This window comes from Schistocerca piceifrons, chromosome 2, assembly GCF_021461385.2.
Source record: "Schistocerca piceifrons isolate TAMUIC-IGC-003096 chromosome 2, iqSchPice1.1, whole genome shotgun sequence".
In the NCBI taxonomy this organism is placed as follows: Eukaryota; Metazoa; Arthropoda; class Insecta; order Orthoptera; family Acrididae; genus Schistocerca; species Schistocerca piceifrons.
In genome coordinates, this window is record NC_060139.1 from 1,060,312,037 (window position 1) to 1,060,331,156 (window position 19,120).

A 19,120-nucleotide genomic window follows, 5' to 3' on the forward strand; every position below is an offset into this window, starting at 1 on the left:
ATTAGTGTAATATGTTGTTAGAATACACTTGGTGGACCGTAACTCCACTGAAAAACATTTGGAAGCTGGTAGGAACCCGTGGCTCTGGGTACTCATTACACAGGAATTGAATTTCATTTGCTTCGTATCTCCATTTATTTTTGTATCTGTATTGCACTGAAAATATCTATACAACTGTGCGAATGTTGATAGTATACTGAGGTGACAAAAGTCATGGAACAGCAATGTGCACACATATAGGGGCGATAGTATTGGGATCACAAGGTATAGAAGGACAGTGCATTGCCAGAGATGTCATTTGTTCTCAGGTATGTATGTGAAAAGGTTTCCAACATTGTAATGGCCGAAAAACAGGGGTTAACAGGCTTTGAGTGTGGAATGGTAGTTGGCCTCATGGGACACTCCATTTCAGAAATCGTTAGAAAATTCAATATCCCGAGGTCTACAGTGTCAACAGTGTTCCAAGAACATGAAATTTCAGGCAGTACCTCTAAACATGGGCAACACTGGCTGATGGACTTCATTTAATGATCAAAAATTTGTGTAAGTTGTCAGTACTAACAGACAAGCGACACAATGTGACATAACCACAAGATCACTGTGAGACATATGACGAACATATCCATTAGGCAATGTGCCAGCTGGTAGTAGCTCCCTTATAGTGTGGGCTGTATTTACATGGTGTGGGCTGGGTCCACTGGTGCAAATGAACTGATTGCTGACTGGAAACGGTTATGTTCAGCTACTTGGGGACCTTTTGCAGACATTCATGGATGTCCCGAAGAACAATGGAATTTTTATGGATGAAAACACGCCATGTCACCGAGCCACAATTGTTTACAATTGATTTGATGAACATTCCGGACTACTCGAGAGAATGGTCTGGTCACTCAGATTGACGACACGAATCTCGTCAAACATTTATGGGAAATATTCAAGAGGAAAGATTGTGTGCAAAATCCTGCAGCAGTGACACTTTCACAATTAAGGACAGCTATAGTGGCATCCTGGCTCAATATTTCCACAGGCGACTTCCAACGACTTGTTGAGTCAGTGCCACATCCAGTGGCATCCTTCAACTGCATGATGCCACGAGTAGCAGAAAGAGGCAAATATATTAATGTCAGTTCTTATGGTCTTCTCGCATGTTTGGAAAAATGTACCAATTTCACTGTAGGTGTTTAGATGCAGAAAACTGTGCATGTTCTTAAATGTCCTGGACAACACCTTCCCTGTCACCATCAAAAATTCACTCAAATATCTTCCGAATTTTCTATATACAGTACAGACTGTTTTAACCAAATTTCAAGGGACTGAAAAACAGCCAATTTGGTTTAATGAAGTTTGAATTAAAGAGTAATGTCAAGCCATCCTGGGCTTACATTTTAGTAAGATAATGCCCACCTGCACAACACCAGAGTTTCTACTTCTTGTCTTCATGCTTACTTCTTGTCTTCATGCTTGCCAAATGCTATCTTGGCGAACAAGGTTGCTGGATCTATCCCCAATTGAGAAAATTTGGAGCATTTTTGACAGGGTCCACAAATCAACTAAGAATTTTGATGATCCAGCGCACCAATTGGGCAGAATTTGGCATGGTACCCCTCACGAGGACATCAAACAACTCTATTAATCAATGCCAATCCAAATAACTGCTTGCATAAGGGGCAGAGGTGGATCAATGTTTCACTTAATTGTTCACTTTGTGAACCTCTCTATCTTGAAAATAATCATCTATTTCTTTCTGAAATTGTAATCATTTGTTTATCTATACTTGTACGTAATACATATACTGATATCCGTCACATTCAAATAATTCCTTCATGGTCTGTCATTTTCTTTTCTTTTCTTGGAATGTATGTTGCAGATAGCTTACAGTACATTCCAATGTGGAACTGTTTCTTGTAGTTCGATTGCACTGATGGAGGTCTTAACAAGTCAGCGTCCATAATTATGCTCTACTGAGGCGATTATCTCTCGATCCAATGAATGCAGACAGCTTGTGGTGTTAGCTGATATAAGTGCACAGCTTCGAGGATGACTACCATGTTTGGAAGTTGCAGAGCATCCAAACTGATTTGCCATCCAGTGGTCCAGATGTTAGTGAAATTTCTCTCCTCTTCTCAGCCATCTGTTTTTGAAAGTTCAAGAGTCAGCTATGGAACACAGATGTGGTCATCGAAGCTTTATTGTTAGTCTCAACCTAATAGGGCAGATTGAATAGGTTGACATTTTTTAAACAACTTTGAATTTTTGTTTTTTCCAATCGTGAGCTTCTGAGAACCAGCCGAATTACAATGCAAGACCACCATCAGTCTCTCTCTGCTATGTTTTCCTCCATGACGTTTTTTTTTGCCAATAATAACTCATAACCACAAGAACCAGTCACAACAGTACTGTATTCTTAAACTCTCATCTAAAGCACTCTCCCCTACTGAATTATCCAAGGGTCTTACTTTCAGCCCTAAATCTACCTTTGATCATGCTGCTTTGGTGAAGGACCTACATTCCTTCACATGTAATGTCAACTGGAAATCACATGGCAACCCAATCCCAAAACCTTTACAACAGCAAAGCTGACACTGAACCCTGCCTTGGAACAGTTCCAACCACGATCCCAACTTGATCCACCACCACTCCTCAAAATCATCCCTTACAATCCTCCTGAGAATTCCTCACATCCAGTATTGCTTCACAGTCCATCCTCAGGTCCCTACAACATGACTTGATCCACCACCACTCCTCAAAATCATCCCTTACAATCCTCCTGAGAATTCCTCACATCCAGTATTGCTTCACAGTCCATCCTCAGGTCCCTACAACATGATCGTAACATATCCTCTACAGAACTCCAGTCTCTTCATTCCCTAAAACTGGTGACTCCATCATTATCCTCCCAGCAGACTAAGGATCTATCACTGTTGCACTTAGTTGCTGGCTTCAAAGCACCCAACGAATGTATATCTGCTTCAGTTGATCAACACTTTCAACCTAGAATACAAAGACTTCCCTCCTATATTAAAGACATCAACCATTTTCTAGATTGTCTGAAATCCTTGTTTATCCCACTTCCACCACACACCTTGCATGTCCACTGATGTCACCTCCCTCTATACCAACACGCCCACATACATGTCCTGTCTACTGCTGAACATTTCCTTAACCTGCCCCCACCTGATTCCAAACTTACGACATCCTTCCTACTCATCTTACTCAACTTTATACTTATCAACAACACTTCATCTTTGAGGAGCAGAGATATAAGTATATCAGGGTAGGCCACAGGAACCAGGATGGTTCCTTCCCATTCCAACCTTTTCATGGATCACTTGGAGGGAGCTTTACTGGGACCCATAAGCCTTCAGCCCCTGGTTTGGTTTAGATACACTGATGACATCTTTGCCCTATGGACTCATGGTGAGGCTGCTCTGTTAATATTCCTGGGATCTCTAAATAAATTCTCCCAATTAAATTTCATAAGGTCCTATTCCGAATCCCATGCCACTTTTCCTGATGTTGGTCTCATCTTCACCAAAGGCCAGCTACACACTTCTGCCCATGTTAAACATACTAACAAGCAACAGTACTTACATTTGACAGTTGCCATCCATTCCATGTCAAGCATTCTCTCTCATACAGCCTTGCCATTCAAGGCAAACATATTAGTTCAGATGCAGACTCGTTGCATAAATACACCATTCTCTCTCTCTCTCTCTCTCTCTCTCTCTCTCTCTCTCTCTCTCTCTCTCTCTCACCTTATCCTTTACTGGATATAAACACCCCACCAGCCTAGTTCAAAAGCAAATCTCCCATACCATCACATCCCATCCTGGTGCTGCTGATCTCTCGAAAAAAACAACTTCAGAGTACATCACTGGTCGCTCAGTATTATCCTGGTCTTCAATGTATTAATCAGCTATGTCGACAAGGCCATGACTTTTAAAAATCATGGCCTGAACTGAAGTCCATTCTGTCCACGACATTGCCCACCACATCTAGAATAGCTTTTCATCACCCTTCCAATCTTCAAAATGTACTTGTCAGAGCCTATGCTGCTTCTGCACCTATCCCTATGGCTCCTACTCCCTTGACCGTCCACCTGTAAGACTTGCCCCAAGCATCCCCCTACCACCACCTACACCAGCCCTGTAACTGCAAAATATATACTATGAAAGCAAGAGTCACCTATGAAACAACAAATCATATACCAGTTATTTTGTAAACACTGTTTGGCCTTTTATATCAGCATGACAACTACCAAATAATCAGTTAGGATGAATGGGCATAGGCAGAGGGTGTGCACTGTCAACACAGAATATCCTGTTGCAGAGTAAGTACAACATGATGGTCGTAACCTTGGGGTCTCTTTCATCACATGCACCATTTGAATTCTTCCTCCAGACACCAGTTTCTGGGAATTCCGCAGGTGGGAACTGGTGCTACACGTCCTTGGGTCACTTAACCACCTGGCATTAATTTATGTTAATTTCTTCCGCCTCAACATTTCTTCACAGTAACTATTCCTTTCTTCACTGTGATTTAGTTTTTTACACCTTTCTCCTCCCATCTCTAAAACATACAATGCACTTAGCTTTTTGCGCTACTAATGCATGCACAATGTTTTAGCAGTAATCTCTGTCTGACATATTACCCAGTATTTCCTTCTCATCCTGTCCAGTAAGTCTCCCCTGATCCGGGGTTCTGGGTGACTTTTCCAAACTCTATCCCTTTTCTTAAGACTCTGCAGTCCTTTTCCTTCCTCTTCAACTCTTCTGCCAAAAGGAGGAACCACTGGTTCCGAAAGCTTGCAAAAGTAATACCTTTTTTTTTTTTTTTTTTTTTTTTTTTTTTTTTTTTTTTTTTTTTTTTTTTTTTTTTTTAAATACATGTGTTCTCCTGCTGCCATTTGGTGAGTAGATTTTTTTCTATCTAAGCAATTACAAAATGACGGTTGTAGATTTTTCCACGCAATTTGGCAGGGAGTGAATAGCTAGTATGGGTTTACGAGTTTTTCGTTAATTCGATTTTGAAATAACGGGAGTCTACTGTATATGTGTTAGCTTTTTTTGCTAATAATATATGTTTCAAATGATTGAGTCACATTGCAGCTCTAACTCTGGGCGTGCTAGAACCAATGGTGACCCCCACTGGTTTCACAGTAAATTTTGTGATTAAAGGCAACAATATCAGCTCACGGACATCTACGGATTCTAATATTTTTGCAGGGAAAGCTATTTTACTCTTTTACTATATTCTGCTTTATGACAGCTATGACATCACCACTGAAATTACTTATGTAGATTCGAGGATATCACTATGTATTGCTAGTAAAATGCAGACTATTCAGCTCACTTGCAACGGAGTCACTTTCCCAAGTAGTAACTATCAACTGAGCTCTAAGACATGATTGTCTTAAGTCCACGTATACATAGTAATAATTTTACATTAAGTGTGCAAAAACTTTATAATCTTTGTCTATCTGCAAGGTATATACTGAGTACTAAAGATCCACTCCACTGAGATAGATATTGTAGCTCCATGTAAAATCGTTTGGCTAAGGCTCAGTATTAAGGCTGGACATAAACGTTAATGGAATCCATCTATCAATCACCAGATGTTCCCTGACTTACTGGCACAAACTACGCACAGAGCATGGAAAAACTGGGGAAAATCATTGTGTGTTCCAGAGGAATGTTTGAACACGCAAGGCAATACCAACTCTATGACTTATCTTAGAAGACACGTTAAAGAAAGATAAACCTACATTTACAGCTTTGTAGACATTGAGAAAGCTTTTGATGATGTTGACTGGAACACACTTCTTGTGATTCTGAAGCAGATGGCTGTTATACAAGTTGAAGAGCATGAAAGAGATGTAGTGGTTGAGAAGGGAGAGAGGCAAGTGTGACCTCTCCCTGAAGTTATTCAATCCGAACATCAAGCAAGAGGTAAAGAACGCCAAAGAAAAATTTTGAGGGCGTTAAAGTCCAGGGAGAAGAAATAAAAACTTGGAGATCTGCTGATACTGTAATACAGTCAGACAGCAAAGGTCTCTGAAGTGCAGTTGAAAAGAATGGACAGTGCCTCGAGAGGAGGATACAAGATGAACATCAACAAATGCAAAACAAGGGCGATAGAATATATCAAATTGAATCAGCCGATGCTGAGGAAATTAGATCAGGAAATGAGGCACTAAAAGTAGTAGATGCGTTTTGCTATTTGGGCAGTAAAATAACTGATGATAGCCAAAGCACACAAAATATAAAATATAGACAAGAGCTAGGAAGTGTTTTCTGAAGGCATTTGTCTGGAGTGTTGCATTGTACAGAAGTGAAATGTGGACGATGAACACTTCAGACAAAAAGACAACAGGACCTTTCAGAATGTGGTGCTACGATTGGATGGGTACGTTGCATAACTAATGATAAAAACTGAATAGTATTGGGAAGAACACAAATTTGTGGCATAACTTGACTAAAAGAAGGAATCAGTTGATAGAACACATTCTGAGAGCTCAAGATAAGAGCACAAGATAAGAGTAGCCAGGAGAGTGCATGAAACCAGTCTTAAGGCTGAAGACTGGAACAACAACAACAAAAACAACAACAACAACAACACTGAACACTGTAGTCAATAGTTAAATTTCCATCCATCAGATGACATTGGACAAATTTCACTGATATGTGCCATGGAAGTGTACAGAATTTTTGCGCAATTAAATTCCGGATGTTCCCTCATAAGGCAGAATTGCGAGGTGGTCTGCACCATTATCATACATATATGGACAATCATGTCTCTTAGTAATGTTATTGTAAATATCAAACAATGGAAAATCCAGGATGGAATGTAACAGTATTATGAAAAAGAAAGTTGCTACTTACCACGTAGTGGAGCTGATGAGTCACAGATAGGCACAACAAACAGACTGTCACAAACACAGCTTTCGGCCATTAAGGCCTTCGTCAACAATAGACGTGTGCGCACACACACACACACACACACACACACACACACACACACACACACATGACTGCAGTCTCACGGGTTTACACAGATGACTGCAGTCTCACGGGTTTCAGTTGCCTGAGACTGCAGTCTTGTGTGTGTGTGTGTGTGTGTGTGTGTGTGTGTGTGTGTGTGTGTGTGTGCATCTATTGTTGACAAAGGCCTTAATGGTCGAAAGCTATATTTATGACAATCTTTCTGTTGTGCCTATCTGTGAATCAGCAGCTCCGCTATATGGCAAGTAGCAACTTTCCTTTTCATAATATTGTTGTAACACCAGGTTTCAAATAGTGCACAGGTCGCATTTTTGCACACAATAAGTTATGTTAGTACAGACATTAGTTTGTGTGATTGTTATTTATTAAAGTGTTCCTTGCACAATGAGCAGCAGTTGGAGCTCATCAGCAAAGGCTTTTACATATCAACAGCTACATCAAGGAGTACGCAATGCCAAAAGGATGCTGGAGGGATCCCTTTGAGAAGAACCACTAACAAAAAATACATATTAAAAAAAAAAATACACGGATCAAACAAGAAGCAGCCAGGCTAATAGCTCAAGACCGGAAGTTGATAAGCAAATCGCTCGTGACCAGAAGTTGCTGTTAGGTCACATGGTACTATATAAGTAATTTATCTGGAAAGATGGTGTCAGTCGTCGAGCAGCTGCACATGCAGCAGCACTGGACGACTTACAGATATGCCATGTTGTTTCAGGAGGAGAAGGCGTTTGCCCTTACAGTATATAAAGCTGTAGATAACAAGATGGGCACTCAATATGGTGTAAATGGACAAGTGTTTTTGCATGGTCCTTCAGTGTTTTGTGGATGCATACTGAATTTTACTTTGGATAATCATGATGCTAGTACACATGGTAATGGATGGGTTACTGTAGCTGCAATACGGTATCCAGGAGATCAAACAATAACTGAGATATCCATACAGAAAATATACCGCATATGATCAAGCAATAAATGCACTGTTATACTATGCAGTGAAAATTCATTTGAAGTAATTATAAGAAAAAGTAAGTAACTAACATATGCAACAAAATATTCTTGAAGAAATTTTTTTTTTTAAATTTGGTCTCCCAGAAAGAATCTCTCAACAGTCAACTGTTTTCAGAGCTAAAGTGAATCAAGTTCACAACACTCTAATTTTATGACACTAACAGATTCATTGCACCTTTTTTGTTTAAATGTTTTCTAAATAAACGAAGTTGTACTTGACATATGAGTTTCAATGGTTTCATGAAGTGGGGGAAGTTAACAGCATCACGTAGCAGCAAGCATTTGAAGAGAATGCACAAATTTTCAGGCATGTAATTCTGGGCAAAATCAGAATATCGGACTGACACTTCCATCTCCTTCTGCTTTGTTACGACCCTTCAGGATCACGTGTGGCTTGTTTTGCCCGTCTTCTTTCTTCCCAATACCTCTTCATTCTTTCACTGCTTCTGTTTCTGCCTTCTTCTGTTAAGACATTTTGATTTTGGTGTCCGGCCACCTGTGACCATCCACCAACCCTTTATACTTCTCCTTGTCCTGTACTATTGCCTGCAGATTCCTTTCTTTTATTCCTACAGCTTTCCAGTCATCTCTCACTTCCTTTACCCAGTTGTTTCCCATAGGACATGTTGCATTCCATATCTTCTTAGTCAACCTCTTCTCGTCCATCCTCATGATGTGCCCAACAAATCTTAACCTCCTCTTCCGTATTTTGCTTGATATGGGTTCAATATTTTCATACAGTTCCTGTTGTGTTCTGTGTATCCAGATATCCCCATATGTCTCAGTGTTTTCTGATCCTCCTCCTCCAGTTGTATACAAGTTCTCTTGCCGAGTGTGATCGTTTCTGATGCAATAAGAGCAGCATTTCTTACAGTTGCTGTGTAATGTCGCAATTTGGCATTCCGTGACAATTTTTCTTGCCATATGTTGTTTTCATCGAAGCTTCTGCAAAAGCTGTGCCCTGTCTACTATGCTACTGTTCGTCTGTATGCCACCAGTTGTCTTCTCCCCTGAACAGCGAAAACTGTTGACTTTCTCAACCACTTGGCCTTCTATCCTCCAGTCAGACTAGTGTTCAATGTCTTGGTCTTCTTATATCCAATCTTCAGTCCAACCTTTTCTGCTGTTTCGGCTAGATTTTTTAGTGCTGTCTTTGCATCTTCTTCTGTCTCATTTAAAAGTGTTATGTCACCTGCAAATGCCAGGCAGTCCACTGTTGCACTGTGTTTGACCTTGTACCCATTTGCACACCTTTGATCTTCATGTTACTATTTAGTTGTCTCCACTGTCTCACTACTTCATCCAAATCCAGGTTAAATAAAATTGTTGACAGTCCTTCCCCTTGCTGGACTCCTGTATTTATTTCGAAGCTGTCTGACAACGTACTGCGATGCCTGATCCTGGCTGCAGTGTCACTTAACATTTCCTTTATTATTGAATGTGTTGTAGCATCCAGTCCTCCATCATCTAACATATCAACCAGAGTACTTCTGGTACTCTCCTATTGTCGGGCCCAGTTGTTCTTCAACTTTGCTCAGCAAAATTCTCGACAAAACCTTGCACCCTATGTTTAAGAGAGAGATGGCCCTGTAGCTATGCAATACTTTCTTGTGTAGTGGTATTATAATGGCTTCTTTCCAGTCTATGGGTATCTTCTTATTTCTCCGGATATCCATTATTATTTTGTACATACTTCTTTCTATTTCAGGCCCACACCACTTGATCTCTTCAGCACAGATACTATCACTGCCTTGATGCCTTGTCATTTTTGAGGTTTTTAATTGCCTCTGCTACTTCTGCCCTGGTGGGTACATTGTCTAGACTATCCTGACTTTCGTCCCTAGAGCATAAGTGTTTCCATTTTACTGTTGGTGCTTCTGCAGTCAGGAAATCCTTAAAATACCTAGCCATTTCCTCGCACACCTCTTTCCCGCCAATTTTTGTTGTGCCATCTTGTCCTATTATGAAGGGTTCTTTTGCCTCGAAGCCTTTAATTCTGCTCTTCATTTCTCTGAAAAAGATATGTGATTCATGTTTCTTGAAGGCTGTGTTTGCTTCTTCTAGTTTCTCATTCCATCTACTTCTTTTGGCATTTCTGATCATTTTGCTAGCAATTGTTCTCGCATTCTGGAATTTCGACCAGTCTTCTAGCTTTTCCTAGGATTGCCATTTCATCCATGGTTTCCCCCTTGTCTCAACTGCATTCTCACATTCATCCGTCCACCATTCTTGCTTCCTTTTCTGGTTGTTAGTGGCCAGTTTCACTGCCTCTTCTTCCATCATATCTCTCACTCTCTTCCAATCACTCTGAGCTACCATTCTCTTTGCATACTCTGCTCTGTGTTTTTTCAGAAGATCTAGGCCAATTCTGTGGGTGTTTATGGTCGTTAAGTTCCCTTGCTCTGTTGGTATCCATCTGCATTTTATTTCGACAAGGTAGTGATCTGATTCCATCCTGCTATTTTTCCTCACTTTTGTGTTCATACTCTCTCTGTGATTCTTGTCACGGATTGCTACAGGGTCTAGCTGTTTTTCCCCAATCGAGGGGTGACCCACACTGTTTTCTTGCTTGCCTTAGCTTTGTAATAGGTGGTCATTATTCTCATCTTGTGTCTCCTACACAGGTCCACTAATCTCTCATCATTCTTGTTTGTTCTCTTGTGGGCTGGATTATCTCCCACAGGACCTCTAAACTTCCTTTCCGTGCCTATTTGTGCGTTAAAATCTCCTAGCAAAATAGTGACACCTCTTTTGTCCACTTATGTCACTACCTTATCCTAAGTGACCAAAAATGTTCAGTTCCTGCTGTCTTTTTTGTTCTTGTCATTTGTTGGTGCATGTGCATTTACTATTGTATACATTTTGTTTCCTATTTTCATTGTCAGATATGACAGCCTCTCGTTTATGCCCGTCCACTCAGTGATACTATCCAGGTATCTACGATCTACTACAAAGACTGTGCCGAACATAAAAGGTTTCTTTGGCTCCCCAGCACCGTGTTTCCCTTTCAGGATTACATATCCCTTCGATTCCATCATGTTTTTGTTCCTGAATCTTGTTTCCTGTAGTGCCAGTATGCCAATCCCAAGTTCTCTCATACTGTCAAGAACTTTCTTTGTTTTTCTTACAGATCTTTTATTTACACATCAACATAAACTTTGTCTGTATGTCTTTGGTCCACATTTTAAAAGTCTGTTTCAGTCTGATTTTGTGTCCGTGATTTAGATTGGATTTTGAGGGACTGATAGGTTTGCAGTTTTGTTTCGCACATGATGCAGGCTCCCCAGAATCCAATAGCCTACTTATGTTGACCTCTGTCAATGAGGGAATAGCCACTTGAGGTATAATTGTAATCATCACATGCTTCATGACTGCTTCACAACAAAGCAAAGTCTAACAAAGCAAAGACAAATAACTCACCCGAAGAAAGAAATGCAGCTTTTAAGTTCAGGAGGTCAAGTGTTCATTCTTGCCCCACAATACAGACTTTGATATAATACAAAAAGTTAGTCAAAAGCAAAAGTACATTTACATGCCAGAACATTGGATTTTATTGCTAAAAGTGAGCATTTCATTTTCAGAAATCAATTTCTGAGCACAACTTCAGAAAAATATTCTTCATTCAGGGTACCACAGCCACATAAAAGATGTGATCAAAACAGAGATTTTTGTTTTTCTTACAGGTCTTTTATTTACCCATCAACATAAACTTTGCAGCCTTCAAAGTAATTCCCCCCCTGGATATAATACACTTGTGCCAGAGCTTTTTCCAATCTCAGAAGCAATTCTGCTCCTCCAGTTATTCTGGAGCAAATTTTTTTATCCATCTTTCAAAAGTAAAAATCTGCGGAGCACTCAAAAACACTTGTAACCTCTTCAAATGTCAACACTAAACTAAATCCTGAAAATGAATCACAACAGCTAGAAAAGTTGCACATTTCCCACTTGATTGTATCAAATAATTGCCAAAACATCAAAAACGAATGGATATACAAATTATGAGGACCCATCCATTTTTATACATATGTATCTTTTCTGAATGATCAATGAATAATGGCTTATAAAGATGAAACTTATGATGAAACGAAAGAAAAATTTAAATAAGTATCATCCTGGGTGTAAATATGTCACATTTATTTTGAAAAATCCTTAGCTAACATGAAAGTGGACACACAGACACAGTCTGCCACTTGAATGATGGCTGAAAGGTGACAGGCTCAACCCCAACAATTAAATTCAGAGAAGCAGTCAACAAACTCCAATTTCCTTTCTAGAGATTAATTTGGAAAACAAAAGAAAACTCATGTCTCTCTAGGTTTCAGCAAACCTACGTTAAAATTTACTTTATTCATCGGAAGACCAGTGACTTTGCTTAAGAAAAACCAAATGAAATCACTGCTCTCATACACTGAAAAAAAAGAAAAAAAAAAAAGACTAGTATAGGCATGCATATTCAAACACAGAGAGATGTAAACAGGCAGAATACAGCGCTGCAGTCGGCAGCACCTATATAAGACAGCAAGTATCTGGGGCAGTTGTTAGATCTGTTACTGCTGCTACAATGGCAGGTTATCAAGATGTGAGTGAGTTTGAACGTGGTGTTATAGGCGGCGCACAAGTGATGGGACACAGCAATTCCGAGATAGCGATGAAGTGGGAGAGCGATAGGACACAGCATCTCCAAGATGCTGGATTTTGAAAAAATATGATATGTAATTAGCATTTGTGTTGTGAATTTCCTACAGAATATTGAATTTTTCCATAAAATATGATTTGTTTCAGCTTCATTCTGAAGACTCACAATTTGAGATGAATTGTGATGATGAAAGAAGCTGTAAAAATTGAATTAGATACCTAAGAAATTTTACATCCCATATTGACTGAAATTGTGCTCATGTAATTGGAAATAGTTATTTATATGTTTCCAGTTTTTTACCATCCATGTTTCGACACAAAACAGCTTGTCATTACAATGTATAATGTTTTGTGTAAGCTACTAAGACCAACAAAAGGAGTCCTGATTTAAATTCTGGCAGCTCAGAAATTTATATGGAAGCTGTCTCACCTGCAATTTCTGTCATTTATTAGTGCTGCCTTTGGAAGGAATCTGATGACAAAATTTCTTTGTATAGCTTGTAACTTTGTATGGTTGTCAGTCAAAAATTTATATGAAGAAAAAAAGCATAAGATAGAGATTTATGGAAAAAGTAATGACTATTACTATAACTTCAGTATTCACACAGCAAGTGCACTGCTGTGCTGGGGAATGTTATAAACTGTACCTTTCGTTTCATAAATGTGTGCAGATCAGTAGTTAAGTTATCATGCAACCCTTATCTGTGAAAGGAAATGACAGAGAGATGCTGTAAATGTGATATTAAAATGGCTACCAATTGGTTACTTCAATTCTACTGTAATGTGACCACTTTTGGCTTTCAAGTAATGGAGTTCTTGAGCTGTACTTTTATCCACAAAAGTGCTCAACAATGAAATATGTGTACTGTAAATGGAGGTATAGCAGGAGTGGAGACTAAGATTATCATAAATTTATAATTGCAAAATGAGCCACTAAAAGCAAAGGTGAGATTAGTGTTCTAATAAATTCTTTGGAGGGAGGGGGGGGGGGGGGGGGGGGGGGGGGGAAGAAGAGGGGTCAAACAGCCTCCTAATGTGGTTCCCCTCTTAAGTAAGGTTTTACTGTATTTGTTATTTTCATTTCACCTTTACTACCATTAACTATGTGCACAAACGTAACAGAGGCCATACCTTCACGATCACGTGTTGTACGCGGCCCATCAGCACCAGTAGCAAACCCAACAATTCGAGGGCCAGAAGATGAACCGACTGGAGGTGTCGAGCTAGCAGAACTGGCTCTGTGCCCTGTGCCACCATTTCTATTGGCGGAACTGCTTCCTGCAGTGTTCCCACCTAAAACGGAGAGTGAAAGAGCTGCTGGCCCAATAAGACCCCCGAGGCCACCTGGGACACCACCAAGCCCCAAGCCTGCTGTCTGGTGCAGAGGGTGTCCTGGATGTGCTGGATCTGATGAATGTGTCAAAGATGCACCAAAACGTAGCTGAGCTTCAGTAGAGTCCATAACAGTCACCAACCAATCCCATGTTGGTTTCAACCGGTACTCCAAGTATAACTGCAACATTGGAGTGGGGAAAAAAAACTGTAACACAGGCATAAAACTGTGTGCATGTTGATCAGAATGACAAATTCATTCGTCATAAATGAGGCTGTTAAGCAGATTATATTAATTCAATTACATTTACAATGAGGAGAAAAGTTTTAAAAGAAGCCCGAAAGTTAAAAATTCTTAACAAAGCAATTCAGACAAAGTAATGCATAGATTGTACTAGAGAATATCCAACAACCTCACAGTCAAGATTACCTGCAAATTAAGTGACTCCTGATACGATATGTCAAGAGTGCGTGGCAATGACGGTGCTAGTGCATGGTAATCTTGCAGCATTGTAAGAAGGTCTGCAATCTGCCGCATAACGATACCGAATGCCCTCGCAAGACAGCTCGCAGTTGTAGCCATGGTAACTGGTTCCTGGCCAGCTGCGGCTGCAGCTACTGCTGCTGTCGCTGCTGTTGTTGAACGTCTCAGGGATGATGGGTCTATAAACACGAGGCTGCTTCCTCCTGTAACACGAACCCCTGCCACACTCTCGACAGTTAGATACACTGGTTTCTGCAATTCCTAACTTTACTACCATTATGGAAGTGGATGAAAGAATATGTCTGGCAGTGATGGATTTTATACTCTTCCATAATGCTTCTATGATATGTTGACACTAATTAAAAGTAAAGTTATTAATGATAGCACAGATGCTAAAATTATGACTGTTTAGCTTTCTCCATCTCCTTACAGTGTTGCATATTTCTGTTTATTTTACACAATTATTACTTATCACTACAATAAAGCTGCATTGCACAGACATTTTACACTGGAGGACATAAATTATATCTACACTTTCACCATTGGTACTATTTTTGTGTAGTAACCATTAGTGTGTTCAGTTAGCAGTCACTAATGATACAATGGCGCACCAAAGATATAACCTTGTGTTATGGCACCAAACAGCTCTGTAGTTAACACATTCCTTAATGCCAGACAATTGGGAAAAATCTCTAAGAAAATTTAAACACAGATATTTGTATTAGTTAACTCTTAAGTGTAAGTCATTGCTACTGGAATCATACAATATTCTTTCTGCTCTTTTCTTCAGACAGTTCTTCATTATAGATTGAAAGTATGAGGTTACTATAAGGGTTAGTAAGAAGGAATTCACCTATTTTTTTCTCTTTAAATTAAGTTTGAAAAGTGGGAATTTTGATTTGGCACTATTCCACAAATTTTCTTCCCCAATACACTGCTGTAGTCACTTCCTGTGCCAACAGATTGCAGTACCTTGCAAAAAGGCTGACTCGATGTTGCCTGTGTTAGACACCGTTCTGTGATAGAATTAATGAAATGCTTATTTATATTCATGCATGACTGAAGGGTTCTTCATCACCGCAATGAAGCTGAAGGGTAAACACCCATTGGCTGACAAAACATGGAGCGGAAGGCCGATGACTGCAGTGACATTCGACGAGTTGACGAGAACAGTGGGTGACTGCAGATGATTTGTGTTGCACTGCATCCCTCAGTAGAGACAGGTCTTCAGTGAGTTTGTCCAACAAAAGCTATGACGGATGTTGTTATTTTACATGACAATGCAAAACCACACACTGGTCATTACACTTCTGAAGAGATGCTGAAACTGGATGGTGAGTCTTGCCTAAGCCTCCATACAGCCCTGACCTGGCACCATCAGCATTTCCATCTGTTTGGGATGCTAAAAGCAGTTCATCATGGGATTTTCTCTGAAGATGAGGAGGCCATCACAACGTCCATGCATTTTACCATATTGGAAGATATCCCCTTCTTAAATGACAGACCAAAACTGTGGAAATGGACGGAAATTATGTCAAAAGTCATAAGTGGTTTTTGACCTACGCAGTTGCATTTGAAGTTCCTGACAAAAAGTAGGAGGCATAACATTTTCACTGACTCTCGTATTAATATTATCTGCAAGACCATTAAAATACAACATGGAATGCGGCTGCAAGTTCAATGTACAATCTCGCATAGATTCTATGGGGGTCTGGAGCTCTGTTCAATCTACGCAATTTCAGCATTTCTGCTTTTGTCTTGCTCCTCACAATTCTGGTATCTGTCTCATCCACTATTTTCTAGGCGGTAACTTTGGCGCCACTAACACCCTTTAATGCGACCAAAATTGCTTTGGGTTTTGTGAGAAAGATTTTGATTATATTATCTGTTATGACCACTGCCTGTACGGAGACTGATTCATGCCTGGTGCCCTTGTGGGCACATAGTGCAAAAAGGAAGTCTGTATGCGGAATTATTCTAGATAGGAAACAGGTTGCTAATGGGGAAATCCAATGACATATATTACTTTGACAAAGGGCAGATTTTTTGGCCTAGTTTCATGGAGCTAGTACCTCAGAAACGGGAAGCCGGTTCCCTATTCAAGCGACACTGCCGCAAGTATCTATGGAATCTATGGGAATGGTCTTAAGCATGGTGAAACTGTGAGCAGGTGGCAAGGTGTCAAGACATTCGCGTCTCATCAGTGAATGTATAGGTTGGTGACTTAACACTCAAAACAGGATAGGCGATGATCTGTGGCAGATCTGACGACTGAGACAAAGCATCACGGGTGACAAATCTAATGTGGTTGTAACAGTACTGTATACTGACAAAGTTTGAAAACTATACCACAAGTTCGGTTCAATGTGGTCAACTATGGATAGTTACAGATACAATGTACGAGGTGCATTCAAGTTCTAAGGCCTCCGATTTTTTTTCTCCGGACTGGAAAGAGATAGAAACATGCGCATTGTTTAAAATGAGGCCGCGTTCATTGTCAATATGTCCCAGAGATGGCAGCACCGTACGGCAGATGGAATTTTACCGCCAGCGGCGAGAATGAGAACTGTTTTAAATACTTAAAATGGCAACGTTTTCCTTACTTGAACAGCGTGCAATCATTTGTTTTCTGAATTTGCGTGGTGTGAAACCAATTGAAATTCATCGACAGTTGAAGGAAACATGTGATGATGGAGTTATGGATGTGTCGAAAGTATGTTCATGGGTGCGACAGTTTAATGAAGGCAGAACATCGTGTGACAACAAACCGAAATAACCTCGGGCTCGCACAAGCCGGTCTGATGACATGATCGAGAAAGTGGAGAGAATTGTTTTGGAGGATCGCCGAATGACTGTTGAACAGATCGCCTCCAGAGTTAGCATTTCTGTGGGTTCTGTGCACACAATCCTGCATGACGACCTGAAAATGCGGAAAGTGTCATCCAGGTGGGTGCCAGGAATGCTGATGGACGACCACATGGCTGCCCGTGTGGCATGTTGCCAAGCAATGTTGACGTGCAACGACAGCATGAATGGGACTTTCTTTTCGTCGGTTGTGACAATGGATGAGATGTGGATGCCACTTTTCAATCCAGAAACAAAGTGCCAGTCAGCTCAATGGAAGCACACAGATTCACCGTCACCAAAAAAATTTCGGGTAACCGCCAGTGCTGAAAAAATGATGGTGTCCATGTTCTGGGACAGCGAGGGCATAATCCTTATCCATTGCATTCGAAAGGGCACTATGGTAACAGGTGCATCCTATGAAAATGTTTTGAAGAACAAATTCCTTCCTGCACCACAACAAAAACATCCGGGAAGGGCTGCGCGTGTGCTGTTTCACCAAGACAACGCACCCACACATCGAGCTAACGTTACGCAACAGTTTCTTCGTGATAACAACTTTGAAGTGATTCCTCATGCTCCCTACTCACCTGACCTGGCTCCTAGTGACTTTTGGCTTTTTCCAACAATGAAAGACACTCTCCGTGGCCGCACATTCACCAGCTGTGCTGCTATTGCCTCAGTGATTTCCCAGTGGTCAAAACAGACTCCTAAAGAAGCCTTCGCCGCTGTCATGGAATCATGGCGTCAGCGTTGTGAAAAATGTGTACGTCTGCAGGGCGATTACGTCGAGAAGTAATGCCAGTTTCATCGATTTCGGGGGAGTAGTTAATTAGAAAAAAAAAATCGGAGGCCTTAGAACTTGAATGCACCTCATAATTTCTGTGAACATTTGTTAAGTCATAAGCAGAAAATAACTACAGCCAAGAGACGACACCACAACAAGATTTCAGGACTTGCAAGGGCTTAAACATCGAACCATGAAAAGGAAAGTTGCCACATACCATATAGTGCAGATGGTGAGTTGCAGATAGGCACAACAAAAAAGACAGTCACAAATAAAGCTTTTGGCCCGTAAAGCATTAGTAAAAAATACACACACACACACACACACACACACACACACACACACACAGAGAGAGAGAGAGAGAGAGAGAGAGAGAGAGAGAGAGAGAGAGAGAGAGAGAGAGAGACTGTAGCCACAGTTGCCTGAGACTGCAGTCATGTGTGAGAGTTGCATGTGTGTACATGTGTCATCTATTTTTGACAAAGGCCTTACGGGCGGAAAGCTTTATTTGTGACAGTCTTTTTGTTGTGCCTATCTGTGACGCAGCATCTCCAATATATGGTGAATGGCAACTTTCCTTTTCATAACATTGTTACGTTATGTCCTGGATTTTCCTCTGTTTAAACTACGAGGCCAATAATATTTCAGACTGAGTTGTGCAGAGGTGAATAAAGCATCTGTGGCAAAAGAGAGGACTGAAGAGGATTCTAGTCAGTGGTTTGAGGCATATTCCATTGTAAAAGGAAGACTACTCACTAAATTTAAAGAGTCACCAAACAAAGACATGGCTCACATATAAAACCAGGAATTGCTGTGTTGGCAGTCGCTAATGACAACTGCACCACATTTGTAGACCTGCTCCATGGGTTCGAGGTATGTGGTAACACCTAAAAATCAAACTGTTATTGTTTGCACATTAAGAAACCATGGATTCTGTAAGGGTTAGTGTCTCTATGAAAACATAGCGTAAGTCGCTTACGAAGTTTTTATGGAGAAAAGTATTAATACACTGTGGTCAAAAAATAT

General features: G+C 40.4%; 1 protein-coding gene across 1 annotated transcript in view; it reads right to left on the reverse strand.

The window, feature by feature from the left end:
- The window catches only part of LOC124777488 (E3 ubiquitin-protein ligase UBR5), a 344,177-nt gene that overhangs the window by 97,346 nt on the left and 227,711 nt on the right, over positions 1-19,120 (reverse strand). Inside the window, exons 30-31 of the mRNA XM_047252926.1 lie at positions 14,410-14,681; positions 13,779-14,160 (exon numbers count right to left, since the gene is read on the reverse strand). Of these exons, the coding sequence (XP_047108882.1) occupies positions 13,779-14,160; positions 14,410-14,681 (654 nt within the window). The remainder of the gene's footprint in view (positions 1-13,778; positions 14,161-14,409; positions 14,682-19,120) is intronic.